Source organism: Didymosphaeria variabile, assembly GCF_027946475.1.
Source record: "Didymosphaeria variabile strain IMI 356815 chromosome Unknown scaffold_2, whole genome shotgun sequence".
NCBI classification, from domain to species: Eukaryota; Fungi; Ascomycota; class Dothideomycetes; order Pleosporales; family Didymosphaeriaceae; genus Didymosphaeria; species Didymosphaeria variabile.
In genome coordinates, this window is record NW_026611621.1 from 2,939,668 (window position 1) to 2,967,378 (window position 27,711).

Consider the following 27,711-nt stretch of genomic DNA (forward strand, 5'->3'; position numbering starts at 1 on the left):
GGTGTCCGTCTGTCGGACTGAGGTCCGCTATCTAATTCTGGAGATCCTTAAAGAATAGCATTCTACAATCCTGACAAACGAACTGCCATTCCATATTTCCTCTTCGATCTTAGTATCGAAGCTCGGCTATCTCTTCTCGAAGGACCTATACGGCTTGCGCGACACTGCTAGCTGAAATACGACAGTGAAGATGATCTTGGTTTACCCTGTTCCACGAGAGAAACAGCATGCTCTCAGAATCGTTGTTGTACATCGAACAAGAAGCGTATAGACGTTGCTTCCACATTTGTCTCTCGTGCAGAATCGCGGTGGCCAGACATAGATTCCGGTCTGCAAGCACATAGCGCAACTGGTCTTCCCAAACACAATAAACATCGAGTCCGTTGATTAGTGGAAGAACCGCAATGCAGTGATGGAAATAACACTCTGACTTCGCTGGCCCGAGGGCTCACCTCCTTAGCGCCGTTCTCCCACATGTGTTGGCCGATTTTAGTATCGCCCAGTGGCTGTGTAGCACGCTAACCTCTTTTGGTGGGTTGAGAGAACATCTTGCGAGGACCCCGAATGTAAACCTTTCATACTGCTTCGCCAAAAGGTCCCTCAACTGCATCGGAACACAAAACGTAAAGCCATGGGGGAGCTCCATCAGGACGCGCGCCATTTCGGTTTTGATAGGGTCGGGCGGAGGAGCGAAGCACACTGAACGCCTTGCGTTTTCTAACTTTGTATCTTTGCTAAACTGAGTCAGGCGCACTCGACTCAGCCGACATACTTCGGACTAACCATGGCTCTCTGCAGTACCTGCTCCGACTGACTTCATAGAAAACGCCCCGTTTCCGCGGGTGGATCTTCGGTGTCCGCATGTGGACCGTCTCCTGTTCCTCTCCAATTGCTAATTGCACACTGGTGTAAGCCAGCGCTGTAAGCCTGCAATTGATCCTGGAATATCACATTGTTGCCTCGATCGAATAGCGCGTGAAGGTACCGCCCCTGGGGCACAGAATCCTCCTTCACGTTTGGTACGTTGCCTTCAAGGCACTCGAACTTCTCGGTGCCTCGATGTTTCTCCCAGGCAACATTGCTCAGATGATCTTGTCCTCGGTACGTGGAATGTCCATCCAAAAGTCGTCTGGTGACGAGTTGCAATTGCGAACTAATTATCGACCCCACCCTCTTGGAACGCTTCCAGGCCTGTTTTGGGGCGGTATACGCCGTTGGACTGCGTACCTGCGGATGCTCGAGCGTCTGCGAAACTGCTCCCGGGTTGGGGCTGGCAACATTCGTGTCCGATTGTTAGGCGTTCTTTGATACCCCACAAGACCCGGTTCCTCTCGTAACGATCAAGGATCGGGAGCCTAACAGAGGGGCCTTGCACTGCTTGTGCTTCTTGAAATCTGATCTCCGCTTGCGTCCTGACCCGACGTAACGGAGCTTTGGATTCGATATCGGTTGCGGCAAGGTGTACAGCGGTCGATCTCCCTTAGCTTGTCGTGCGAGAGCTGCGGGCCGTGCCATAGTGGAGGTGACTGTTGGGGCCATATGGTTCCAATCCCGTATCCTACTCTTTCCCAAACATGCTAGGCCGTAACCCTATGACCAACATGGCCCCAAAGATTGGGGGCATATGCCTCCGGCAGGGAATGGCGGCTGGTTCCGAGAAACAAGCATCAGTGACCACCATCATTGCAAGGTTCTTGCGTACACCGCCTGGCCGACTCTTTCCATCCTGCTGTCCCTCAGGTCCGATTCTCCGTCTGTTCTTGCTCCCGGAAAACGCGCTTCGCAATGTCCTTCCGCTCATGGGAACCGGAATGCATATTAACTTCCCTGGTCGATTATTGAGATGGTCGTCTTTCGTCCAGGTACCGGGTACCATATGGATGCTTGCTCCCATGTACAATCTTGCCATGTTCGACGACCGCCGGTATCGGAAAGAAGATGACCACACCCTCTCCCCTTCACATCTGTGTCTCTAGCCCGCTGTATACGTGCTGGCCAATTTGGTGGCACTCACCTGGTCTTACGTGGCGCGGGTGCACGCTAGAATGCCATCCTTTGTCATCGGTGGCTCCCATTGAATTGTTGGAAGCACATGGGGTGCAGTGGTCGTACTTAGGACCGAAAATCTACCGACTGAACACCATTTTCGGTCTCACTCTGCACCGCCTACATACGCTACGGTTGCGTTGACCGTCGTTTCACAAATGGGGGCTCTGCAAACTTGGTGTATGCCTTCCTGTAGAGTCTCAGGCATCTTTTAGCTTGGCTAGGGTGTCGAGGTATGTTGTCTGTACATGGTGTCTGGTTGCCTGAGTCGATGATGAATGGGTGGACGCAGGTAGCTTCAGCTGCGCTGGTGTCCTGGATTTCCGTGACGGACACCTCGGGTGTCTCCCCAACTTGTCTCAAACTTCAATATCTCTTCTACGAAACATCGGGCTCCCTGTGTCTTGCACCTCTCATTGAGATCTGAACAATATCCTAGAGAAGGCGCCTACTTTCCAAGGTAGCAACCCGCACTCGTCACGCGTGTAGGGCTGCTGATGATTCACCATCATCTCCTTGGATCTCTTTGTGGTCATTCCCTGCCATACTCGCGATCATCAAAAGTACCCGCTGCAAATCAGTCTGATGGTACAGCACAACCAATCAAGCTCGAATCCGTCGACGGTGCAATGCTGTGACCTTCCATCGACGTTTGCCTGGAGTGGACAGATCGATGCCGAGTACTGTACGGACCTCCTATCTTAGAACCTATACGGGTAGGCGGTGCTCCATCATATATTTGACAGCCCTGTTTGAATGACACTTTCCCACATATGGAACCAGTGCTGACACTGGCGGGCCGAAACGGCAGGAGGCTAGGGACATCTGGAAGCGCAAGCGACGAACTCTGCCATGCATGACTCTTGAACATCCGTTCGCGTAGATGTATGCTCATGGATCTATCTGTGGAACCGTAATTCGTGACATGCAAATGTGGAGAAGATGAGGGTACCCGAGTCGCGTTGATCGCACATTCGGTGCACCGAACGATCGCGCGTTGAACTGCCGAAATGACTAAACGAACGAATGACGCTGGACGTCAAAACAAGAATGAACCTTCCTTCCGCCTCCATTTATACTTCTCTTCGCTGACCGCAAGCCACGACCGCGGCAGCGCTTACAGAGCCTCCCCAGGTTTCCGAAACGGTCAGCGGGGGATCCACCACATCAGATGCGCCGGGTGCACGATCCGTAAGGCTGTACGTTCCAGCGACCCGGTAGTTCTTTCTGGTTTCCGCTGGTATTCTAATCTACCGGTCCCGCTTTGTCCGTGAGCTTACTTATGGTGGCTTGCAGGATTTATTCTGTTGGGCAGCGAATACACCGTGCATAATGAATGAGCCGGATGAGCGGCGCATTCAAGCTCTCTCAAGATTCCATGCGATTTAAGAAGTGTCTCGCCCGCGTCGGTGAGTGTGAAAGTATTTGGATGCGGAAAAAGGATGAGGTCCAAGCGACGCTGATCGAGAAGAAAGCTCAGGGGTGTGATACATAGATGCAGTGCCTGAGGTTCGAAGCTGACACAGTTCGAAGATTCAGAGTGATCTGGAGCGTGCCTCGGTTCTGGCGGCTGCTTCGCTATGAGTGAGGCTATAACTCGCTGTCGCCCTAACAGAAGGTGTGTGATGCTTGGAGCAGACTCAGTTTGGGCGGACCATCGGCCGTAACTTCTGTATTGTACGCTAATATAGCGAGCCGTGAGCCTGCGGATGTCTTACGCCGGCTAGCCTGGGGGCGTTCCATTTTTAGTGCACTCACAATCTCGTCTGAGATCGTGACATTGTCCACTTAAAAACAAAGAGCTTTTCTTCTAGAGAGTTTCTCGTAGAGGCGATGTTGTTCCTGTATTTTGAAGAGGCTCTTACCGTCGTGGACAGATGGACGCGCAGAGGGTCGCACACCACCGTGAACTTCTGCAACCAACGGTTGAGCTACACTAAGGGTGTGAACCGATCAATAAATACGTAGTGTCTCCTGTTCCCACTTCTCTGATCTCCACTATTTTTTGAGTTGTCACAGCCTTCCCTGGCCGATCGTTACCTAGGTATGCACAATTCTTCGTTGCCAACGGTTTTTCAGGTGCACCATGTCTTGAGACAAGTCATGATCTAAGTCCGGTTAGCAAAATATCCGTACTGTTGCTAACTTCATAGCCATAGTAGAGCGGCGATGGAAGAAACTCTACGCCTCCATTGGCTCAATGGGGGACTTAACCCGGGCATTTTTGCGCCCTTCTCCTTTTCGCTCAAGCCCCGCCTCCAGTCCAGTCTACCTTGTCATTGCAGCGTCCATTGTGATGATGCGGTGCGCCACATTCCCAAGCCCGGAGTTGGAGGCCTAATGGCGGAATATTGCAGAATTATAGACTCTCGAATCTTCAAGGTCGAGTTCGATCAAACAACGAACGGCATTATAGATGGAGGTATCTGTAATCAATTCAGTTGATTACATCGATGTCGCGGCGCGGGCCTATGTCCTATCTAATGGGCGGCTTTCTTTTCCGTAAACAGTTTCGTCATATTTAGAGCCACTAAACGCGTTTGTTGTTACTTGGTGCTCATCGCCCCATGCAGTGCTGGAAATCAAAACAATTGTCTTTGCACGTTGGCACATCTACGATCATAGCCATCTACAGTCAAAAGCCGCGCGGTTTTCATAACTTTTCTTCCATCAAACCACAGAGGCCGCGAAATCAATGCTCGTACGTACCGCAAATGTTGCCACATCGCAGATCTCTGTTCATCATAATCCTCCGAATTCTGATTGGCGCACAACCAAATCATTCCTAGGATGCAACATCGCCTGGACGTAAGATTTCATCGGAACGACTGTGGCCTTTTCACACAGGATACAGATCCCGCCTTATCCGTATACCTCTTTCTCCGATCTTGTGACATTGCCGGCTGCCAGAATCAGCTTGACTCCGCCACGTGCATGGGAAGAGAGCAAACCTAGCCATAAATTCTAGACGATCAATGACTCAGGGAAGACAGCCAACCTATATGCGAACATACCATGAAGATGCCTCGGATCGATCATCAGACGTCTCGCTAAAACCTTCATCTGCACGGTGAATTGGTCAAGGATGGAATTCTCGGCAACGAACTTCGATCACACCCCACGACACCGAGAACAACAGATCGTCTATATCCCAACAACAACATACACTCGTCCATGACGAAGCTCGTGCATCCACCTTCGATCATTGTATCATCTTTTTCACCTACTTGACAACTTTGAACTTTTCAATACTGACAAAACTTGATCACGTAATGGTTCTACGTTATTGCCCCGGGACCACACATGTACAACAACTGCTACATGCACATCAGAGCCGACAACAAGACCAAAGGCGACATAATCTGAAGTCATCTATTCGCTCTTAATACTATTCGGTATATCAATCATAATTCGTGACCATCCAAGACGCCAAGACGATGCCGGTGCAACACCCACCCAAACACTTTCGGTTCGCAAAACGAAGAACCCCCAAACAGCACGAAATATGCCTATATAGAGTCGCCAAAACGACCAACACCACGCTATTCCAGATGCTAAATGTATGACCAATCCAAATACTGAGAACGCCGGAAGAATGCACTGCGCTCATGAGCCAGCTTTTCCCCTATAATCCAAGGAGAACCTAGTTCACGTCCATGCCGTCATCTTCCACTTCGTCATCGCCTTCCTCTTCGCCAGCGGTAAGGACACCTGCGCTGCCGAGGCTACGCTTTCGATTGGTGGCAAACGGGCGGTTGAGCTGACCCAACAACTCAAGCTCCTCACCACCAACAACGCGCGAGTCGACATCTGCCTCAGCGCAAAGATCCATGATGGCCAAGGGACCAAGAGCTCGGAACCCAGCTGTGCGGACAATCTTGCCCCAGTTGTTCAAGCAGAATGCTGCTGCCCGACGCTTCAACCACTCTTCGTTAGCGGTCCCAGCGCGCTCCCAAATGATAGCTGCGTGTTCAATATCAAGTTCACGGCTTAGCCGATTGACGCAAAGTAGACGTAAGCGCGGCATGTCGTATATATTCGACATGACTAGCATACCGGCGACATCGTTAAGTGTCGGTCCGTTTGTTGGGTGCGGTGCGATGCTGTCTGTGTATAGATAGAAGAGGAAAGCCCGAACTGCGGAGTAGGGCTCAGGGATGTGCATTTTCTTTGAATGAAACTCGGCCATCTGGGCACTCCAGAGTCGAGCGAAATGTGGCCAACGAGCATGTAGGATGAGTCTGTGGACGTGGATGGGTTGCGAAACAGGCGCAACTGCGGTCGATGACCCCGACTCATCTGTCGGCGAGATAATATCTTCTAGGTCGTCCGGATCCGCTGTGACAATGAAGTCAGCTCCACTGCCCGACTCGGGGGGCTTATCGAAAGTTAAGGATAGATCAGCGCCGATGCCCGTTAGATGAGACGTTACGTTCGCATCAGAAGAAGGCAACTTAGACCGAGGATCTGTCGCTAGCTCATTGCCGAGGATCCCATATTTGCGCAAGTCAATGGCCAGCACATCGCTCAGGTATTCTCCAGGGCTCACACCATTGCCGTCGGCGGCAGGCTCAGCTGGGCTGCCAAGAAGCCAAGCGTGCGTACCTTCTGCGTTGGTAGTGCAGTAGTGCCAGCGGTAATTCGAGTTGTACATGTCCTTCCCGTCTGCTAATTTCTGCCATCGAAGAACATCGAGCTCCAGACTGGAAAGGCTTGTCTCGCAACTCAGCTCCGCGGGTGTGACAAAGTCAAGCATACAGCCCGAGGAGAATACATGGAAATGCATGCCTGCAGCCTGCGACGGGAGATTTGGACTTGAATGAAACTTCAGAGAGGATATGGACCCGGGAGCTGTGCTATACGGAGATCGAGAAGGACCTAGAGAGCTGGACTGGATGCTGGAGTTCGCGGTGTAGCCAGTACTACCGGTAGCAAGCGAGGTCGATCCCAAATTCGCAAATCGGTGTCGTGAAGAGAGCAATGTCCGATCCACTGTGCCGTAGTTCATAGCGGTCTCAAAGCCTGGGCTACCACGTAGGTCCAACCACCAGATCTCATTGTTCTTCTCCATCTCGTCGTTGATACCTCCAAATATCCAGATGCGGCCATTCCAGATCCAGCTTGCATGGTCGTAACGAGGCACGAACCTCCAAGTCCGCGACCAAGTCCATGTCTTCAAATCCAAGAAACAGATGTCGTCCAGCACACTGTCATGTCCGGTTTGGCCTCCGCTGATGTACAATTTCTCGTCGTATATTACTGCGGAATGGCGAGCCCTGCCACGAGGGGTAGGGCCGTGCAGTTCGGGCTGGTTCCAGTGAGCCGTCTTGAGGTCAAATACGATGACGTCGGCAAGGTGTTGTCGGTGCTCATTCTCACCACCGAACACCAGTAACTTGTCACCCTGCCAAAGGCAGGCAGTGTGACCCATACGAACGCCGGGGATGTCGCCATAGTTGTCGACGAGGTTCCATTGGCGAGTGACGAGGTTAAGGCGGAGTACATGATTGTACACTAATAATCGCTGTTAGCCAAGTGGGCTCTCTCAATATACGTGATACCAGGTACTCACCTTCGTCGGTGAATTGGTCGAAACCACCGAAAGCGTAAATCTCATCTTTGCCCACATACGTTACCGACGCATTGACAAGGCACGCGGGCTTCGCGCCAACTGTGGTTATGAGCTTGGGCTTGTAGCCCTCCGTCGTGGATCTCCGATTCCGTGTGGGGCTTGCAGACATGACAAAGGTGTTATTGGCGGAATTGCCGGTGCTCAGCGTCGTGGAGGTGAGGGCGACTTGAGGCGTGTTCGGTGCAACCTGGTTACCAGCGAACAGAGAGACAGGCAGTTGAGGTTGCGCCATTGGTATTGTTATGCACAGACACTCGAAAGTGGGGACAAAGGATTCATGTGGATTCGTCGCAGACGGCTCGTTTCTGTGTAGTGCACCCTATCGGCACCGACAAGGCACTTGTGAGCCCGGCAATGGCGACAGGGATAACCTGCGGTAGTAGAGTATATCGAATCGGCCTTAAGAGAGCGAGTACAGCAGTCGAGCATGAAGCGGGTGTAGAATGTGGGTCCTCGATCCTGGCTGCAAAGCCAGACTTGGCGGAGTGTCGGCAGGAGGAACGATCTTCCGAAACAAGAAGTCGCGCCCAAGCGCCTTGGCACAATTATGTCATCGTTGCTCGACTGCACCAGCGCCGTTGCTCGGCAACAGAGTAAACAAACTATATAATCCACTCTCCATACCCGCTACCTCTCACTGTCTCACACACCGCTCAACACACCTTCGAATCAATACTTCCAAACATCGATTACGCGCATTGTATAATACTAATATTCGTTCATCAACACCAAAGATTACAGGAAAACCACAGGTAGGATAGCTCACGTGCCCCACATGCATCTGCCCGGGTGATGTACTGATGCTCCATAGTACGAGAGCTCGCAGTCATGGCCAGCCCAGCCGTCTTGACCCCGGCCAAGAACCGCTCATCAGTCTTCTCCACCCGCGCCGCCGGCGGCCGGATGCCATTGACGCCCTCTCCACGCACACCCCGCAACCAGGCTCCAGATGCGCTGGCGCAAGAGTCTATCCATGGTGGTAACTTCATGGCCCGCCTCCAACGCTCCGTCTCCAAGACCACCCGTGACTCACCAAAGTCAAACATCGCCCGCAGCTCGCCGCGCCGGTTAGAGCTTGGTGTCTCGGAGTGGGCGTTGACGGGTACGGGCACCACAACATCGACCAAGACCCCCAGGGCAAAGAAGGATGTTACCGTCCGATCACGACCCACCAAAACCAGGATAGCATACAACTCCGCTGACCGTTTTATCCCCAACCGGACAGCAAGCGAGGCTACCTGCAACGTTGGCACAGGCAAGATCGATCTTGAGCAGCGCCCAAAGTCAAGCTCAACTGGTGAGGGGTCGTCAGTGTTGGCCAATGCCGCAAGCACGTTCGACCTGAACGGACGTACATCAGATGAGGAGCCTACCCTTTCCTTGGAAGGTCTCAGCCTGGAGGACGATGATGAGGAGCGCTCGCAATCGAAGAAGCCTGCCCCGGACGCAGTAGCATACCAATCTTCACTCGCCTCAGCATGCGGTGTCAACCTCAACACTCGCATCCTCGCCTTCAAGCCTGCGCCCCCAGAGTCGTCGAAACCCATCGACCTCCGCTCGCAGTATAACCGTCCTCTCAAGCCCGCTAGCAGCGTCAACGCCCAGAGCCGCCGCCGCATTCCCTCAGCACCCGAGCGGGTGCTCGATGCCCCCGGCCTCGTTGACGACTACTACTTGAACCTGCTTGACTGGTCTTCTGGCAACCAAGTCGCCATTGGCCTCGAGCGTTCCGTCTACGTCTGGTCCGCTGACTCCGGCTCCGTTTCGTCTCTCTTGGAGTGCCCGACCGATACCTACATTTCGTCTGTCAAGTGGTCTGGTGACGGCGCTTACGTTGGTGTTGGTCTTGGATCTGGTGAAGTCCAAATTTGGGATGTTGAGGAGGGCACCAAGCTTCGAAGCATGTTCGGCCACGAGACTCGCGTCGGTGTAATGGGATGGAACAAGCACATCTTGTCAACCGGTGCTCGTTCCGGTCTCGTATACAATCACGATGTGCGCATTGCTCAGCACAAGGTCGCCGAACTCGTCTCCCACACGGGTGAAGTTTGCGGGCTCGAATGGCGCGCCGACGGAGCCCAGCTTGCCACTGGCGCTAATGACAATCTGGTCTCGATCTGGGACGCTCGTTCTCTTGTTGCTCCCAAGTTCACCAAGACCAATCATCGTGCTGCTGTCAAGGCCATCTCATGGTGCCCGTGGCAGTCTAACCTCCTCGCAACTGGCGGTGGTTCCAACGATCGTCAAATCAACTTCTGGAACACTACCACCGGAGCTCGCATCAACAACATCTCCACCGACTCTCAGGTTACCAGCCTGCGGTGGAGCACCCACTACAAGGAGATCGTCAGCACTGGCGGCTTTCCTGACAACTCTCTCAGCATCTGGAGCTACCCGTCCGGTGTGAAAACCATGGAGGTTCCGGCCCACGAGTCTCGTGTTCTCCACAGCTGCCTCAGCCCTGACGGACAGATGCTTGCCACCGCCGCTGCCGACGAGTCTCTCAAGTTCTGGAAGATCTTTGAGAAGAAGCCCGGCCAGCCTTCCATTGCCGCCGCTGGTGCTGCGTCTATGAAGACCGCTAGCACTGTCAAGTCGGCGACGATCCGCTAAGTAGGTGTCGAAGCATCGTATGAAGGAGGAAGAAGAAGTAGAAGAAGACGTGAAGCGCAGGCGGCTTATGCAAATTTTCATGTCCAACACAGCCATTTTGGCATGTGTTCCGACATCCAACCACCGGCTTGCGCAATGGAGCCTATCACCCGACTCTACGCGCAACGGTAAGTTGGTAAGTATCACATCTCGTTTGGGCATGTAACGCGGATCCTAAGGACCCTACACATCTACCCTCGGAAACGGATTCTCGACTCAGTTTTGAACTCCATTTGTCGACTTTAAGCGAAGGCGTCTCGGAAGCATATTGCATGGAAGGTGTTGGTGGAGTCTTTCGAGCGTTTCTTTTGACAGATATGAGTTCATGACGACATGACTACTGGCTACAGTCGAGACCATTGGAAAACATTGTTTTCGAGGGGTTTTGATTTTGGCGGAAAGACTGGATACGTCTGTGTTGCGAAATTAAAAACATGTTCAAACATTCACTCGTGTTCCTTGATAGTACTTCGTGATGATTCCGTGTCAAGTGAGGACCGATACTTCGGCTCTTCGTCTGCAGAGGAGTGAGAGTGTGGTTCGAGATGAGTTCGTGTGTCCATAGACGTTGCCCCGTACTGGGAAAAGTTATCTATTCAGTGTAGGAAATATCGAGATTAAAGTTGTGAACATGTTATAATCTCGTATGCTGCATTACTTGCGAGTGAAGTCTTCTATAATGCCAGAAAGCCATATGTCATAAAACCAATCTCTCACAGGCCCATTGAATCAGGTGGATGCACATGGCCTAAACGTCTGTTCGGGCGTAAATTTAGGCTTGGTCGGCTTTTCAGCGGAAGGAGTATGAAAGCCCTTGCTCCGCGGCGCGTGGGGTGTTCACGGAAAGCTGACTTTGTCATGCTGGATTGATACGACTTGTGGTCTTAGTCGTCGTTGTCGCCTTCAGAATCTGAGTAGTCTTTGTAGACTTTACGGTCATGGAGATGATTGTGGTGTCAATATCTTTGGAAGTCTTCGTCGCCTTCGTAATCTTGGATGATGTTGCTTTTGTAGCCTTTGTCACCATGCTACTCTTCTTACTTGTTGAAGAGTGAGATTCCTTGACGATCGTCTTTGCTTCATCGCCGTCGGCTCTACCGGCGACGCCACTATGTGGCATCGTACCATCACTCATTTTGACTTCGACGCGCGCGTACTTGTTTGTCCCGTACGTCGAGTTCAACATCACTCGTCCAGAGACCTCGCCATTTTCGAGCCGGTTCCAGGTCTCGATAGCATTGTCGCCTTCGAGCGCATTCTCGTAAATGGCAATGTGCCGTCCGCCTCGCATGACCTCTGAATAACCGCCATATCCGGTGTGCCTGCCGAAGCATACATTGAGTCCAGCGCCTTGATCAGCAGAAGGCCAATTCACAGGCACTGGCTTAGGAGTCTTCGTCCATTTCATACACCTAGAATGTTTAGCATCATTCCTCATTTTGGCAAATGGGAGATGAGCTACCAATCAGTATTATGGTCGTGTCCAGAGAAAACTCCCAGCAGTCCCGGCGTGTCAACAAGCGCTTGCATGAACACGTTTCCCTTTTTGTCGTCCTGTACCCCAAGCTCTTCATTGAATTGTATGCCTGGTGTTCGGGTTGCGCTGATCAGTCCGGCACGGCTGTAGCTGTCTGTTATGGATATGGGAATGTGGACGAATACAAGGCTCGGAATAGTCTTGCCGCCGTGATCGCTCTCAAGTTGGGCGCGAGTACGCTTGCTATAGATCGCTGTCATTAGTACACTGCTCAATCTTATGGTTGCAAATTGAGCAACTCACAACCAGTTGATCACCTATTCTGTCAGCACAGCATTGAACGTATGACAAAGCGTACTCACATCAGGATGAACATAACTGTAGACCTCCTGCTTGTTATCGCCGTTACCTGTATATCCAAATCCTCCCTTGCTGTCGAAGAACCACAGGATCATCTTGAGGATCTTTTTTCCATTGCCCTTGGAATATAGCGGAATGAAGTAGTTTGTCGTGCCGACCATATTCGGGTTGCCGGCCACTGAACTCGTAGTGAATGTAAGCTGGCCGCCATTCTTGGGATCATTTGCCGTTCTCCAAATGTGCTCCGACATCCAGCGTGTGTTGCACGTTGCGCTCCAGTCATGGTTTCCGAACGTCGCAGCAAAGGGCAGCTTGCGACTAAGGAAAGGCGACATGGCCTTGTCGAGAAAACTATAGGAGTCCTTTTCGGCGAGCCATTCGCAAGTCGTGATGTCGCCATTGAGCACAGCTAGGTTGGTGGCGGACTCGTAGTTCAGCACCTTGTTTAGGACACCCATGGTAAGATCATCGGACCAGACGCCTTTTTGGATACCATCCTGAATTCCGAAGTCACCCATGTGGAGATCGTTGAACATAGTAATCTCGAACTTGCCGTTCGAGAAATAAAGGCCAGGGTAATCGAACGGACGCGACACAAGCGGCACCGCGCGAGCGGCCACGGCGACCGCGGAGAGGACCTGTTTCAGCTTCATGATAGTTCGGTCCGAAGACGCAGATGGTGAAGGAAAGATTATTGCGAGAAAGCGCCGCAGGACACGTGTAAAAAGAGAGAGAAGGAGCGACAGAAAGCGAGCGATCAAGCGGAATGAGGTTGCGAGTGCAATTTAGGAAGCAAAGTGAAGGTCGACTCGCTGTCGTGGAAGGAACTCCACGTATGCCCCTATCGGGCTAGCGAGGTGATAGTGACACTGTCACCACAGGTCCGAAGCTTAACAACGACTGTTCACAATCGTCAGCACTTGTTAACAGGCAAGCAATAATCTTGCTCCTTCTGTAGGCGGAAACGATCGAGTCTTGATTTCCACAAGTTCAAGTTGTAGTACTTGCGCTACGTCGTGGGAAGTGCAGCTACTTTGCCTTACAATATGCCCAAAATATCTTCTACAATTTCTCAGTCGCTGCCTTTATCTTTAGATCTCGGCGTGCCTCGAATCAAGTGGTGTAGGTAGCTCGACAGCTTCTTCATTGAGCGCTGCCACTTCATAGCACCATTCTTGTACCGGCAAATAATCAGGATTCCTCTTGCCATGAGCTTTAAACCAACCCTCTCCTTTCTTCACTCCTGTGTCGTTGAGCTCTGGTCTTTGGAATCTTTATCTGAAACGTCTTCTTCCCGGCCATCTTTATGTGTTTTCATGAGCCCGAACAATGCGGCAAGAAACGTGACGGCGCCATGCCAGTACCGATTTTAATCTTTACACTTGTGGATGTACCGCGCTTGTTCGAATCTTGATTTATTTTTATGGGCAAGGGTAAACTGCTGAGAGTGGAAAATGGCAAACACTAGTAAGCATATTAACCTTCTAAAAAATATCGTGAGGGTAGTCGTTGTTTTAAAGGAACCTCTCGCGATATCTGGGGGAGGTCGTCGAACCAGGTCCAATCAGCGCCAACCCAAGCCAGCTCACTCCGAATCCACTTCCCGCTCCGCAACCCACGCATCTCACCACCACTGAAGCTCCGCTCGCGTAGCAAAGCTCAATCAGCTCTACCATTGTCGCAATTGCTCCCGCTCCACGACCGTTCGACTCGCCATACACTCTCATCGCGCGAGCATGGCCATGGCGACTCCAGCAGACTCCAGCATACCGCCAGCCGAAGCCCCAATACGCCTTCCCTCGAATCCCACTCCCCTCTCCGCACCACAGGAACAGCAAGTCCGAGATCTATATTACAAAAACGTGCGCGCAAAATGCGCTGCTGAGATAGCAGGTACGCTCTACCACGTTGCGCAGAATTGCGCCTTCAGAGTGAAGGCCTCTAAGCTTTTCCAATGCCCTACATATACTCCACGCTTTGCGCTACACAACTCTCCTCCCGCCCACTTCCCCTTTCTTACCCACTGACACACACATTGCTCACTACGTCCGCAGCCTTCGCCACCTGCGCTACCGGGCGCACCTTCACCATGATCTACGCATGTCGTCCTCAAAAACTCGCCATGAACACGTGCATGTTGCAATACCAGGGGCAGGACGAACTTGATAAAGCTCGCGCAGAGTGGTTCGCGCTCGCCGGAGAGCGGCGCCGAGAGAAAGAAGAAAGGGCGAGATTGGTGGAGGAGAGCAAGAAGAGGCATAAGGATTGGTGGGGCTTGGACGAGAAGGGGAGGTTGCAGGGAAAAAGGTTGGAGGAGAAGCTGGAGCGGGACAAGGAGGAGGGGCGATGATGGGTAGGGGTTAAAGGAAGATGGAAGAGAAAGAGGACAAGGTATTTGGCTTGCATTTGCACGGCGTTTTAGGAGGATCTGCGTTAACATTGTATGCATATGGCATTACAAGGACAACAAACAGCACGCTTGTTGTATCACTAAAGACAGGTATTTTTGTATAGCATGTTGTACGATACTGAGTGCCTCGCCAGGGAAGCTCCTTGAGTGTGGGTGCTAGGCAAGTGGATGGAAAAGATTTCAGCTCTGGTATACCCATAATCATACCCGCACCCGTGATAACCCCTCGTACTTGTACGCCGCAAAATGCATCAAGCCTATAACGCCGGTATCGGAATTGTTTTTTACGGTTCCCCGCGGCGAATCAAATCCATGATCTTCTCGGGCTGCTCGGAAATCCGGCTGTGCACTCGATGAGACCGTCTCGTAGAAAGCTCCCTCTCCCTCACATCCGGGCTCGTCATAATCGTGACTGGGATCTCATCCGCCTGCACCGTCTCGAGGCTCTCTGTTTCGACATCAACTTGCGTCACACTCAGCCACTGGTATCCATCTTATTCCCCGAGCCCATCACTTCTTCGAACTCATCCTCATTGACCTCCTCATCCTCCACGCCTCCCATAGCCGTATCACCCCACCCACAGGCCCGCCAGTAAGCCCCGCAACCCCATCCATCTCCTCGCCCACCTCCTCATCTTCCTCCCAGCTCTCCTTCATACCCCACCCTACACCCGTGAAGCAGTACCGCTCCGGCGGCAGGCGTAATCCCCATTCGCGCTCCACTCTCGGTAGCGCAACCTTGTTTCTCTCCGCCGCGACCTCGCTCATGAACTCCTTCGGCAGCACAGAGCTAAACTGCTGCTGCGCACGCGCATGGATCGCCGTGCGCAGCGCATTCAGACTGATGCCATCATCGTCCTTCGGCGCGGCTTTCTTTCCGACGTTGGTCTGAGGTCCTTCGTACGAGAGCGCATCGGACAAGATGCCGTTCGTGTAGCGGTATGCGAAGTCGAGGAGCTGCAGTGGCACGCGCTCCGTATAGGCGTGTACACCCATGTTAGCGAGAATAAGGTGAATGAGGCGCGCGTCACGAGGTCGTTTAGATGTGCCACTATCTTGGAGAGAGGTAGAGGGGAATGATGCGCTCATAGGTGCCGGCGCGGTGCCGTTCATTTGTGCGGGTTGGGTGGTTTGCGTGTTAGGTTGTGTTGAGGAGGCGGTGGGTGGACTGGGATTCGGTGCGCCGGTGGCCGTCGTGGGAGGCGTTGAGAGCATGTTCTCGCCGCCTGGAGAAGCCATGACGGGCTGTTCGTGGGGCGCTGGCGTAGGTGAGAAGTCGTGGGGGCTGCTTTCGGTGAAAGGAAGCTGCGGTGGTTGAGGTCGGACCTCCGACGCTTGGCACGAACCAGAGATGACGACGTCACGCCCCAAAGTGGGTAGAAACCTAATACTTGAAGAAGGATTTATTCACATACGCCTCGCTATGCTATGACATTATGGTGCATATGATTGCGATCACTGAGTCACAACGCCCAGTCCTTCAGCTGCTTCCTCATCCTCGTCTCCCGTAGTCTCACTTGCGACGCTCTCATGCAAGCTGGGCGTCTTGTCGCCCCTCTTGCCTATGCGCTTGATGGAACTCCAACTCAGGGCACTACTCTTATCCTTTGGCGTTCCAATACTCGGACTTGCTCCAGGGCTATCCGTAGTCCTCACTGAAAGTCCACCGCCATCTTCATCAGTCTCGTCAGGCGTAACCGCCTCACTGGACTTCTTGGAAAAAAGAGACCTTTGACCCTTGCCGAACTGTAGGAATTGGCTGGAACTGCTCTTCCTAGACAGCTTCTGCATGAAAGATTCCTTACCGAAAGAAGCGGGTGGCTGTAGTTCAGAAGTGGTCTGAGAGCCGGACTGGTCGAGTGACTCGCGTGGAGAGGTTTCAGAATAGTCTGCGGTGGATAAGGAGTAATTATCTCTCGAGAAGCGCGCGGCTATCGGAGAGCTTGATTGCTCCGATACCGCGACTTCGGGGATGGTAGACTGCTTGCGGGATGACTTATCCACTTTCGCCGCCTTCTTCTCTGCTCTCTTTGCTTCCTTGTCCGCGGCCTTCTCAGCCTTCTCAGCTGCCTTCTTCGCCTTTACATCCTTATCTCCAAACCCGAATGTAAATGTGGGGGCGTCCGGATTGAGCATTTTGGGTGGAGTTGGAGGTACAAAAGGCGCCATGTGCGAGGCCGACGATTGCGGTCTTGTCCCGATGGGTGCTTGCGTGGGAGAGCGTGTCGTGGACGGAAAGTCAGGTATATCGTCATGAAGCAGGCCGTCGTTCAACAAGCTCACCGTTGAGCCGTGTTGAATGGAAGGTCGCCGGGAAGGCATACGTGACCAGGAAGAACTGTTGGTATTATTGATGCTCCAGTCCACGCCAAGTGGGCTACTTCGCGCATTGAAAGCATCGACATTCCAACCGAAGCGTGTCTGGCTCTCCGTACTAGGCCTCGGTAAGACGTTGGCTTCGCCCGATTTGGTCGATCCCTGACGAGGCGAAGAAGGCCTATCAGATCCTAACGTAGAGGTCGACCAAGGGTCGCCTTTCGTTCCAAACATGTTGAATGCCCGCTTTCGCGTGGCTACGTGTTTCGGGCTACTCGAGGACTCCTCAGGCTGTGCTTTGCCAGGTATAAATGCGTTGTACCAAGCACCTCCAGAATGGCTTCCGCGCCGTCGTCGTGTGCCAATAGGATCCAAGTCCTCGTGGTCCTGTCGAGGAAGAGATTGACTTTGGGATGACTTCAGGGAACCTAGAGGCGGCCCTTGATCGAATGTCTTACCACGTTGTCTGTGCAAGCCAAACAGGCTGCCAAATCGCGTGGTGGGAGGGTTCTTGAACGAACTCGAAGTGGAGCGGATCGACCGCCTGTCGCTGTCCAATGCATTCTCGTTGCTCGGGTAGAAGCCTAGCTGGCCAACACTCTCGCGGGGACTGGCGAAAGGAGAACGGCTTTGCACAGATACAGGTGAGCTAGGGCTCTGTACCTGTTCCAATGTCCCGGGAGCTCCCAGGCCAGGTAAAATATGGCGAAGATTTGGCGATGGGTCTAACGATGGAAGTGGAGGACCTGGGTCATCTTCATCTGTCAGTCCGTCATCGGTCGTTCCATCACCAAACAGTCCTGACGGCAGCAGGGCTCCTGCGGTCGGACTCATTGGTGCTCCACCAGTCAGACTTTCAATATCCGCTTGAGAAAAAGACGAGGCATGAGCACTGGGTGGAGGAAGAGCCATGCCATTGACAGGATTGAAGTACGGCGTTGGATTTGTATATGAAGGGGAAGTGCTCGCAATGCCGCTGTTGAAAGGTGCTGCCGTCGAGGGAATAAAACCTCCGAGGTTGGCGGAGGTCAACGGTTCGCGCATACTGAGTGGTCGCGAGCGCACGCCACTGTTTCTTCTGGCCGGCACAAACTCAGGCGCCGTAACGGACATGACCTGCGGCTGGCTCATGCGGCGCTGCTGTAAGTACGCTAATCGCGCAGAGGCTTCCTTGTTGATATGCTCGGCTTCGTTGAATTGTTGCCAGGCTTCCGCGTATCGTTGCTGGAGGCTGCTGTAGAGCTCCATCCACCTCCGGTCTTCAGCCTCTGTCTCAACACCGTCTTGAGCATCACCGACATCCTCGCCGTCTTCCAAAAGTTTCCTTTCCTCTTCAAGAGTCTTGATCTGTATTCCTTTCTCACGAATGACATCCTCTAGACTTTTGTTTGTCTGCAGCTCTTCCTCGTGCTTCCCCTTGAGCTCTTTGATGCGGTTCTCTGACAATGCCTCGTATTCGGTACGTTCTTTTTGAATACCTTGAGCAGCAGTTCGGAGTTCCCCCGCCTCGCGTTCCCACTTGGCCATGTCATCCTTCAACTTTTTCCTCTCGGCTTCCTTCTTTTGCAGCAAGCGCTCCTGATTCGATCTTTTGGCCTGAGCCGAGGCGTTTGCGCGTTCCAAAATCGCCACTTCCTTTCTCAAATCGCGGCTAGCGTCCTCCTTTTCCTTCAAAGAAGCCCTTTTCTCGTCCCGTTTCTCGACCAAAAGTGCTTTCTGCGTGACAAACTCCTGCTCTTCGTCCTGGATCTGCTTCTCCATATCCTCCAGTTCGCGCCTCAGACTGTCCAGTTTTTCCGTCAACTGTTTGATCGTCTCTTGTGAGTCCACCGCCTCTTGCGCAGCGCGTGCCTGCTCCGCTGTCCCCGAGGCTGGAGAATTACGCCTTCCCGGTTCAGAGCGTCGGTGTCGAGATACACTGTTACTGTGCTCGCGTGTCATGGCTGGTGCAGTAATGGACGGAACAATGAAATCGACAAGATTCTTGTTCGGCCGGATGATAGGCGTAGGGTTATAGTCGTCACCTTGCGCTCCATCTCGGATTTCCTTATGCGGTCCAGTACCGTAGAACTGCTCGGACTCAGTGGGGAGGGTTCGGAGGCGGATTGGGACGCTGGGGGCTTGAAAGTTGGCAGTATTCAGTGTTACGATACGGATAACGTAGTGGTGGTCTGGCTGTAGGTTCTCGATAGTGACGGATGTTTCTTGGGGCGAGACATCGCCAACTGTCGGACGTGAGCTTCTGTGGATCTTCTGGAGAGGATTGCCATACTGTCAATTCCATTTATGCGTATTACATATTTTACGACCGAGGATCGCTGATCCGGGGGTTTCCAGTGCAGCAGCACGCCGTCAGCCTTGATGCCCGCAAGCGACACGAGGGGCGCAACGGGCACCTCGAGGCCCAGCAGGTTGATGAGCTCTTCGACGGGCTTGGAGAGCACGCGGTAGGCGCGGAACGCCACCCTGCACAGTCAGTTTGTCAGAAGCTGTGTCTATATATCTTGCTTGTCGCGTGCCGCACGTACCAGAAGAGGGCAAGCAGCACGCATGCCGTCTTCAGCCAGCCCGAGGACAGGAAGACGAGGGCCTCCATGTTGTAGCGGGCCACATCCGGCGGCCAGTACAGCGAGTGAGCGGTGTCGGGAAACATGGCGACGTTTCGCAGGCGTCGCCGGCCTGTTTGTGTCGTGCTTGGTGGAGGAGGAGGCGGCAGCGTCTTCATGCGCCGCAAGCCTTGGCCGACTCGGGCCGATAGAAGGAATTAGGCCAGCTGCACGTCGTTCGACCCCATCCCCTCCTCCGCAGCTTGCAGCAACGGTGCGGGCGCTGACTCCCGACGTTTGCTGCGATTGCTGTCTGACGTGTAGTGGATCAATGCCATGTACCGCGCCGTCGAGCGCATCCTCCAGCGCTACTGTGGGGTGGTGCTTCCTCCCTGGGACAGACCGGCGGCGCGGTGCAGCTCAACAACACGCAGAGCATGCTCCCAATGCCAGGCCGAGGTGCACATGCGTGCACAGGAGAAGTTTCAACGACTCGTTCTGCGCCGCACGATCCCGCCTGATCCCGGTCCTGCGTATTGATCCCATGACAATCCTATGACAGCCCATGCGATTCTGAACAAGTCTTTAGTGCGTCCGTGACCTCGGTGACCGCGCGCATAGCCTTGAATGCGAGCAGCTGCTTCCTGATAGCCTTACTCCTGCCTCCTACACATACACACGTCTTATCGCTGCGAAACCTTGGCCTAGGCTATCCCAGAGCTCAAACATCTGCCCACCGCCGACTCGCTCGTGAACAGATCCTCGCGCATCGAAGCTTCATTGACACTAATTCCACGCCGAACCGACCGCACCGCATCAGGATCATTGCTACAGCCATAAGCGAAACCGACCGGCACAAGCCGCCCTCATACCGTCCATCCTAAAGAAATACACAGTACACGGACGTTTGGCAAATCGCTATATCAGGCGCTCCGGTGCGCAGAGAGCCTCCGGGCCAGGCAGCTATGAACTACGTGCGCTCGCTCACCAGCGGCGTGTCCAAGGGGTGGAACTCGATAAACCCCGCAACTCTGAGCGGTGCTATAGATGTCATAGTCGTTGAACAAGAAGATGGCAGCCTGGCTTGTTCGCCGTTCCACGTCCGCTTCGGGAAATACCAGATACTGCGGCCTTCAGACAAGAAGGTGGTATTCAGAGTCAATGGCGAGCAGCAAAATTATGCCATGAAGCTCGGAGAGGGCGGCGAAGCTTTCTTCGTCTTCGAGACAACGGCGTCGATCCCCGAAGACATGCAGACCTCGCCGCTCGCATCCCCAGCGTCAAGTCCCGAGCAAAAGCCCACCGATGAGCCCATCAATACCCTCCCTGAACCCGATCCTCTCGAGCTAGACGGTACCAGCGGAGCGAGACGGTCGACACTGCAAGGCCGAGTCCCACGGCCGGACCTGCTTGGGGAGCGACCGAAATCAGGCGACTGGTCCGGCTTGCAGACGTGGCGCTCCAACAGTGACGAAGTGCTGCCCTCCGCAAAGACTCAATTTGCGAAATCATTCGAGGACAAGGAACACGAACCTATATTGCTTAGCAGAGACGAGGCTACAGCATGGAACATTCAGAAACGATCAACTAGTCCGCCGCCCGTGAGTTACCATTACCTCACCATGCAATATCACTACGAAGCTGACCAGAATTTAGATATCACCCAGCGAAGCCATGGCCCGTGCTATCAACCTTTCCAAGAAGCTTTTCACTTCCAACATTCCAAACAAAGTCACCGAGAGCGGCGACTTGATGTTGGATATGACCGGCTACAAGAGCAGCGAACAGGAAGCTTTGCGCGCCGAAGTGGTCGCCAGGAAGATACTATCAGATGAGCTGGAGGGGAACTACGACATTGGCGCTTTGATCGGCGCTGATGAACATGGCAATCTATGGATTTACAGCAGTGAGGAGTCCAAGGCTGCTGCTATGCAGAGGTCAGGCATCGCAGCCTTAAATGACGTAAGCCGATGCATTGTATGTTTCTTCCAAGTTTTGTACTTACACTCGTTCAGGAAGCACTGCGATCAACAGATGCCATATCAGATCCCGGCTATCATAGCGATGACGCCCAGAGCGACACAACCGCAGAATATCCGCCACACATGCGTAGGGACTCTGACAGCGCTATCGGTTTGACTACCCCACCAAAATCACCTGAGACGGATAGGGAAACTCGTAGCTTTGCAAAGACGCTACGCCTCACGAGCGACCAGCTGAAGTCTCTGAATCTGAAACCAGGGTGGGTTGCTTCAAGTATGCTAATCAGTGGGCTTGGTCGCTAATCTATATATCAGTTCCAATACGTGCAGCTTCACCGTCAACCGATCAACGTGCAACGCATACATGTTCTACTGGAAGCACGACGTCCCCATCGTCATCTCAGATATCGATGGCACAATCACCAAATCGGACGCTCTGGGCCATGTCCTGAACATGATCGGTCGAGACTGGACCCACGAAGGAGTGGCGAAATTATACACTGACATTGTTAACAACGGATACAATATCTTCTACCTGACAAGCCGCTCTGTGGGCCTAGCAGACACAACGAGGACGTACATGAACGGTGTAGTACAAGAGGGCTACCGATTACCGAAAGGGCCGGTGATCATGAGTCCAGATCGGACAATAGCAGCATTGCGCCGAGAAGTATACTTACGAAAGCCGGAAGTGTTCAAGATGGCCTGTCTTCGGGATATCATGAACCTATTTGGTAAGCCATCAGGACAGACACCCTTTTATGCTGGGTTCGGAAACCGGTTCACCGATGCTCTCTCCTACCGCTCCGTCAACATCCCCTCCACCCGCATCTTCACCATAAACTCGAACGCCGAAGTCTCCCTCGACGTCCTCTCCCTCAACTCCTACCGCACTGGATACGCCTCCATGCGCGAAATTGTAGACCACTTCTTCCCTCCCGTCGGCCTCCTTGTGCCACCCGGCGGCGAACAGTTCACTGACTTCAACTACTGGCGCGAACGCCCGCTCGACATTGAGGACTTTACTGATAGTGAAGATGAAAGTCCTGAGGCGGCAAGCGTGCCTAGTGAGGACGAGGGGAGCGAGGTCGGCGAGGATCTGGAGGCGAGTTATCTTACGCAGGCGAGTGTTGATGAGACAGGCGGGCTGCAAGACTCCATCGTTGAAAGCATTGAGGGCGACGAGTACGCGGAGGCGGAGTCGGATGAGGAGGGCGAGGTTGATGACGAGGAATATGACGACGTTGAGGACGACGACGATGAAGAAGAAGAAATCGAAAGAACAGAGGTGCAGCGGACGCCGACTAGAAACATGCAAGGGCTGAATCATGGGGTGCCGGATAAGGGACGGAAGGAGCAGACACCGACGCCACCACAGGCAAGTCCTGCCGCCAGGCGAAGAAACTCTTAGCACAGCGAGACAACTTTCCGGAGCACAGGCTACTTAAATGTCGATCACATTCTAGATAGACTATTCTTTTGAGTGTAAGACATGCGGTAATGCATCATCATGGCGTAGCGCAGCGTTGATTTGATGCATCAGCCGGGTTCGTGCGTGGACATTACAAGAATCAACATTTATAACCTACCCCACCCTACAAATGTGACTCTACGCATTCTTCGTCATGGCTATCAGGAAAAGTTAAATCGGCTCTCATTCAGTACCAATACAGAAGCACGTTTTACTACCGCACCATGCGGGGTCCTCCCCATCCCCCTTTCCTGTCATCTCGACGCGATTCCGCAGCCCTACCAACTCCCACCCTGATGCCAATCATCTCTTTTCCTCGCCCGGTCATCCGCCTTGATTAAGAAATTGAGCTTCCGGATCTCAGTCCACCGACTCAGTGCTCCAAGCTCAAGCACACTCATCCTCCTCATCTTCCCACTCGGATTTCCGATGACCACCGCCTTCCACTCACTTCCCCTGCCTTCCTTTTCCAACTCTCTGAACTCCTGCCACGCGGCCGTATCCCGTCTGGTCCCAAATGTGTGATTTGGAATGACCTGGACTTCCTTGAAGCGCCACAGGACAAGAGTAAGCAGCAGCGTCAGAAAGAGCAGGATGCCGGCGGTTACACCGGTCGAGGCCTGCGCGCCAATGTGCCTGGTCATTATGCCGCCTACTTCTGTGGCAATGGCCGCGCCGAAGAAGGATAGAGCGTGTGAGGCGAAGATGCCGGCGCTGACGCGCGGGAAGGAGGAGTAATTTGTGCGGCGGCGGCGGTCTTGTACGGCCATGCTTTGAAGTCTATGGCGCGTGTTCACACCAGGCTGGAGATCGCAGGTATCGAAAGTCTCCATGATCAGACCATAGCATTCCGCGATGGCGAGAATCGAGAGAAAGCCCACTGCGCCAGCGAAGACTATGGGGACCGCGAAGGGCTTCGGACGGCTAGCCGAAGAAACAGTATACGCGAGGCCCATAAGCGGCAGCACTAAGGTGAAGATGCATCGCCGGATGAGATGACTCGACCAACTGACTTGCTTCTGGAACGTCATACTATCTGTACGAAAGGCATTTTTTCGCTCGCGGGAGAAGATGCTGGCTTTGGTCAAGGGAATAGCGACGAGGGCACCAATGGCGATGGACATAACACCCAGGCCGACCATCTGTGAGTGCCACTTGTAGTCCCGTGAGAGGAGGGCGCCGAGCAGGACGATGACAAGGACGATCTGGGCGTATATCCAACCAAGGTACAAGGAGAGAACAAGAAAGCCAGGTTGGCAGAGCATCTTGATGGAGAGTTTTAAGCCAGCCCACACTTCTTCGAACCAGTATTTTGGACCTTCAGTAGATATGTGGAGCTTAATTTCGCCTCGAGCGACACGTCGAGTGATGTAATTCTCGTCACGGTCATAGACCTCTGTGACAGAGTGACGATAAGCAGAGCGCCGTGTTTCAGGCGCCATGACATTGATGACGAGCGCTCCAGCGAGGATCATGATTGTGATGTAGAACCCCCAATCTGGAGTCAGCGAGTCGATTATGCCAGCACCGATCTGGAAGCCTCCAGCAAGCGAGCCAACCCAGCACCAAGACCAAATACCGAGCCAGATGCCCATGCCACCTCCATGTCTACGAACATCGCTGGCTGTTGTAAACTCTTGATGGGGGTGCTGACTCTGCAAGGAAGCGCCAAAGAGATCAAGTAGGATACTTATGAAATTGACATTGGCAAAGCCAAGAACAAGGCCAGTAAAGCCGCGAGCAATTAAGAGACCGGCAAGCCAGCGGTGCTCGATTGGCGAGCGCTCCTGGCTGATGACAAGTGCCTGTGGGAATTGAAGCGGCATCGCAAGAGCCAATGAGGCGAGAATGTACGGTTTTCGGCCGTGAAGAAGGGGTAGAGGCCAAAAGACAAATGTCGAAAGTGCGAGTCCAAAGTACAAGCTGATAGTCGATCAGATTCAGTTGCAGCAAGGTAACCCATCCTGACTTACGCTACATTACCGACGATCACATGGTGATTCTCATCTGCCAACACATACTGAATTCGAGGAACTTCTCCAGCCTAGCAACGATTAGCTTCAGTGCTACATTCTGGAGATTCACTTACATATATCCCCACAATAATCCCAAGCACAGCGGTATTGGCACACGCAATGAAGGCGCAGATCCGCTTCTTTCCTGTTCTCCAATTTCTAGCGACCGGTTGCCGGCGATGATTGCGATGCAAGCTGAAGGTGTGGTGGTGAGCGTCCCGTACATGATTTTCTTCACCGCACCGTCTGATACCCTCTGGCCTACCAACAGCGCCTAGTTCTTCTTCGTCGAACGAGGTGCCAAATTCAGAAGATACACGATGGCGACGATGTTTGCGCGGTGAGTGCGATGTTGTATCTGCGCTTCCCCAGCTACAGCGATACCGGCGAGGTCTCCGATAATCCTCGGGACTGCCTCTTCGTCGGCGCGATCGGCCTCGAGAGTGTGAGCGAGATATTATAGGACGCAATACGTGGTCTACATGATCGCGGGGAGCCGTTGCGACGGTCTCAGGAGGAAGTAGCTGCAGAAGGTCGCTGCCAGAGCTGAAATGGGAAGGCCGTCTGTGACGAGACCTTGAGGAAGTTGATGTAGTAGACGAGGATGATGACCGACAGAGTTGCTGGTGATGCTTGGTATCCTTTACATTGCGGTAAGCCCAGTCGATTGTTTCTAACTCCCTGCGCTCAACGCTGCGCGGGTGTGTTTTAGGTGAGGTGTGGAACACAACGTCTTCAACAACAACCTTTGGATGGTTTCCTAGCGGGGAGGAAAACTGACAAACCTCCTTGGCAGAGACTTGCAGAGGAGACGAAGTTCTCATCAAAAGTCGAGCGGGCTCTAAAGAGGCGTCCTGGACGGCAATGCTTGCGTCCTCGATGATCGTGTATATCTGTTTAACGTGCTCTGGTCGCTCCATCAGTTCAGCTGTGACAACAGCATCCTCTACAAGATCTTCCAAGCCTTCAATCGCGTTACTGAGTCCCCGATGGCTATGGCGCTCGAAAAAGCTAGGTCTGGGGACTGGCTGGCTCGGTGATCTTTGGACAGTCTGGATGACTCTGGGAGGAGACTCGTGGACAAGACGCTTAACTGGACGGAGGATCGAATCTGGCGTTTCGATACGCTCAAGATGGTCTGGTACAGGAGCCAAGCTGTCTGCTCTGGATCGTACATCCATAAAGACGTCCGGCTCGTCTATGTGAACCATCGACAGTCTCTTCTTTGGTTCTGGGAGGCCCACTAAGGTCGGCACGGATTGCGCCACCGATGGACGACGAACCTTCGACTCTATCACCCTTCCCACGGCGCTGCTGGATCCCCCAACCGGCTCGAAAGCAGACTCTAAAGGCGCTAATGTCGGCTGTCTCGACAACGGTGATATCGAACCCTCGCGCTGTGGAGTAGAGGCATGTCCAGTTGGCGAAACTAGCGGAGAGGATGCTATAGAAGACTTGCCATCGAGCCAAGGTAGTTTTTTCCTTGTAAGACCAGGCTGCACTCTATTTGGCCGTCTCGCGGGTGCTTTCTTCTCCTGTTGTTCTATTTTCGCCTCCATTCCAGGGCCTTTTCGTAGAAAGGGCTGGTGCAGCTCTCGAGATCGCCGATATGTACAAGGGTGCGTGTCGCTGCCTTGAAACTTATTGCGCGCCGGGCCGAGCCGTTATCGGGCAAGTAACGGAGAGCCGGCGAGGAGGTGTGCGTGTTATGAGAAGAGAGCGATGTGATAAGGAACGACCAGCTTCGGGAGAGTACGGTCAGAAGGACAAATGGGCGTGGAGGAGGGGTTCAGAATGAAGCTGGCCGTGGGAGATATCGAATTTCAGGAAATAGGCGATATGAGAGGTATGAATGAGATGAATGTTATGGCAGGGACGGTAACAAGGGTCAACGGACGTGGTGAGTGCATGGCCTGTTATTTTACGGTTGAAGGTACCTATGGTAGTCGCTTCCTCCTACACTTCGCACTTACCGGGTAAGATAGTGGCGGGCTTGATGGCGTTGTCCCGACCATGATCAATCAAGAATTGGATACCCATCTCCCACATCGTCTAGATGTCTTATGCTTTGTGACGGTTATGACTGCAATGGATGTGATGCCGACAAAAATGCTGTGTGCTCAACATATTCTATAAGAAGAACTGGTGCCTAAGTGTTATTAATGCGCAGGGCAGATGATTTACGATGAATGGGGTGTCGAAACTGACGCGGCAACGAGACCTCGAGTTACGCGATGACTCAACAGAACTCACCCACAGCCCAGCCCTGGAGCCAGCCTTTCTACTACTAGACACGGTCCTCTTTGCTATATACCACAACTCAACGCCTCAACGAGCCATAGTGTTCAAGACAGCCTTGGCCTGGTTGTAGTATCGTATATCTTTGTGCTACATAAGACATCCAAGACTTGCCCTACTACTACGTCCCCGGCTTCTGCGATACACTATATACACACAGCTTAGGTAATATCGACTGCTCCGATCATAACACTCTGTCAAAACGTTGAGTGCTCTGCTGATTTCCAAGAAAACGAACAACAAACGCTGAGCATGGACAATGTCCGTCCAAACCTTCGTTCCTCGATCTGTCGAAAGAAGCCTTCGCAGCGAAGCTGAAGGCCTCGTTGATATTCAAAGAACGATCGTCGAGAAGGTTGCTCAATATCACTGGCCTGAACTAAATGCCAGGCTTGTTTTGCACTCAAGTACAGTCCACCTTTGAGCCAGATGAGCGACGCACGCGACGACCCTTATGTTTCACAGCCCGACCTTTCGAATACTTCCAGGATTGAAGTCATATACCT

The 27,711-nt window shown here is 53.1% G+C and overlaps 9 protein-coding genes across 9 annotated transcripts; 3 read left to right on the forward strand and 6 right to left on the reverse strand.

Annotated features, from left to right (window-relative positions):
* Positions 1–5,689: 5,689 nt before the first annotated feature.
* N0V89_002658 (uncharacterized protein) lies at positions 5,690–7,910 on the reverse strand (the record flags this gene model as incomplete). The annotated part of the gene is made up of 2 exons (XM_056211465.1): positions 5,690–7,560; positions 7,619–7,910. 2 exons carry the CDS (start codon positions 7,908–7,910, stop codon positions 5,690–5,692), a joined length of 2,163 nt encoding a protein of 720 aa, XP_056074938.1.
* A 596-nt stretch (positions 7,911–8,506) lies between these two features.
* On the forward strand, positions 8,507–10,291 carry slp1 (WD repeat-containing protein slp1; the record flags this gene model as incomplete). Its single annotated transcript, XM_056211466.1, has 1 exon — positions 8,507–10,291. The coding sequence occupies one exon, from the start codon at positions 8,507–8,509 to the stop codon at positions 10,289–10,291; it is 1,785 nt and encodes a 594-aa protein (XP_056074939.1).
* An 895-nt stretch (positions 10,292–11,186) lies between these two features.
* On the reverse strand, positions 11,187–12,820 carry N0V89_002660 (uncharacterized protein; the record flags this gene model as incomplete). Its single annotated transcript, XM_056211467.1, has 4 exons — positions 11,187–11,742; positions 11,793–12,050; positions 12,111–12,124; positions 12,170–12,820. 4 exons carry the CDS (start codon positions 12,818–12,820, stop codon positions 11,187–11,189), a joined length of 1,479 nt encoding a protein of 492 aa, XP_056074940.1.
* Positions 12,821–13,903: 1,083 nt separating this feature from the next.
* On the forward strand, positions 13,904–14,517 carry N0V89_002661 (uncharacterized protein; the record flags this gene model as incomplete). Its single annotated transcript, XM_056211468.1, has 2 exons — positions 13,904–14,060; positions 14,222–14,517. The coding sequence occupies 2 exons, from the start codon at positions 13,904–13,906 to the stop codon at positions 14,515–14,517; spliced, it is 453 nt and encodes a 150-aa protein (XP_056074941.1).
* Positions 14,518–14,861: 344 nt separating this feature from the next.
* TAF9 (Transcription initiation factor TFIID subunit 9) lies at positions 14,862–15,816 on the reverse strand (the record flags this gene model as incomplete). The annotated part of the gene is made up of 2 exons (XM_056211469.1): positions 14,862–15,059; positions 15,160–15,816. 2 exons carry the CDS (start codon positions 15,814–15,816, stop codon positions 14,862–14,864), a joined length of 855 nt encoding a protein of 284 aa, XP_056074942.1.
* Positions 15,817–16,032: 216 nt separating this feature from the next.
* N0V89_002663 (uncharacterized protein) lies at positions 16,033–19,546 on the reverse strand (the record flags this gene model as incomplete). The annotated part of the gene is made up of 3 exons (XM_056211470.1): positions 16,033–19,118; positions 19,166–19,359; positions 19,422–19,546. 3 exons carry the CDS (start codon positions 19,544–19,546, stop codon positions 16,033–16,035), a joined length of 3,405 nt encoding a protein of 1,134 aa, XP_056074943.1.
* An 858-nt stretch (positions 19,547–20,404) lies between these two features.
* Positions 20,405–22,832, forward strand: ned1 (lipin Ned1; the record flags this gene model as incomplete). Its single annotated transcript, XM_056211471.1, has 4 exons — positions 20,405–21,040; positions 21,096–21,401; positions 21,455–21,681; positions 21,752–22,832. 4 exons carry the CDS (start codon positions 20,405–20,407, stop codon positions 22,830–22,832), a joined length of 2,250 nt encoding a protein of 749 aa, XP_056074944.1.
* A 338-nt stretch (positions 22,833–23,170) lies between these two features.
* N0V89_002665 (uncharacterized protein) lies at positions 23,171–24,718 on the reverse strand (the record flags this gene model as incomplete). The annotated part of the gene is made up of 1 exon (XM_056211472.1): positions 23,171–24,718. The coding sequence occupies one exon, from the start codon at positions 24,716–24,718 to the stop codon at positions 23,171–23,173; it is 1,548 nt and encodes a 515-aa protein (XP_056074945.1).
* Positions 24,719–25,181: 463 nt separating this feature from the next.
* On the reverse strand, positions 25,182–26,118 carry N0V89_002666 (uncharacterized protein; the record flags this gene model as incomplete). The annotated part of the gene is made up of 2 exons (XM_056211473.1): positions 25,182–25,343; positions 25,693–26,118. The coding sequence occupies 2 exons, from the start codon at positions 26,116–26,118 to the stop codon at positions 25,182–25,184; spliced, it is 588 nt and encodes a 195-aa protein (XP_056074946.1).
* Between the last annotated feature and the right edge of the window lie 1,593 nt (positions 26,119–27,711).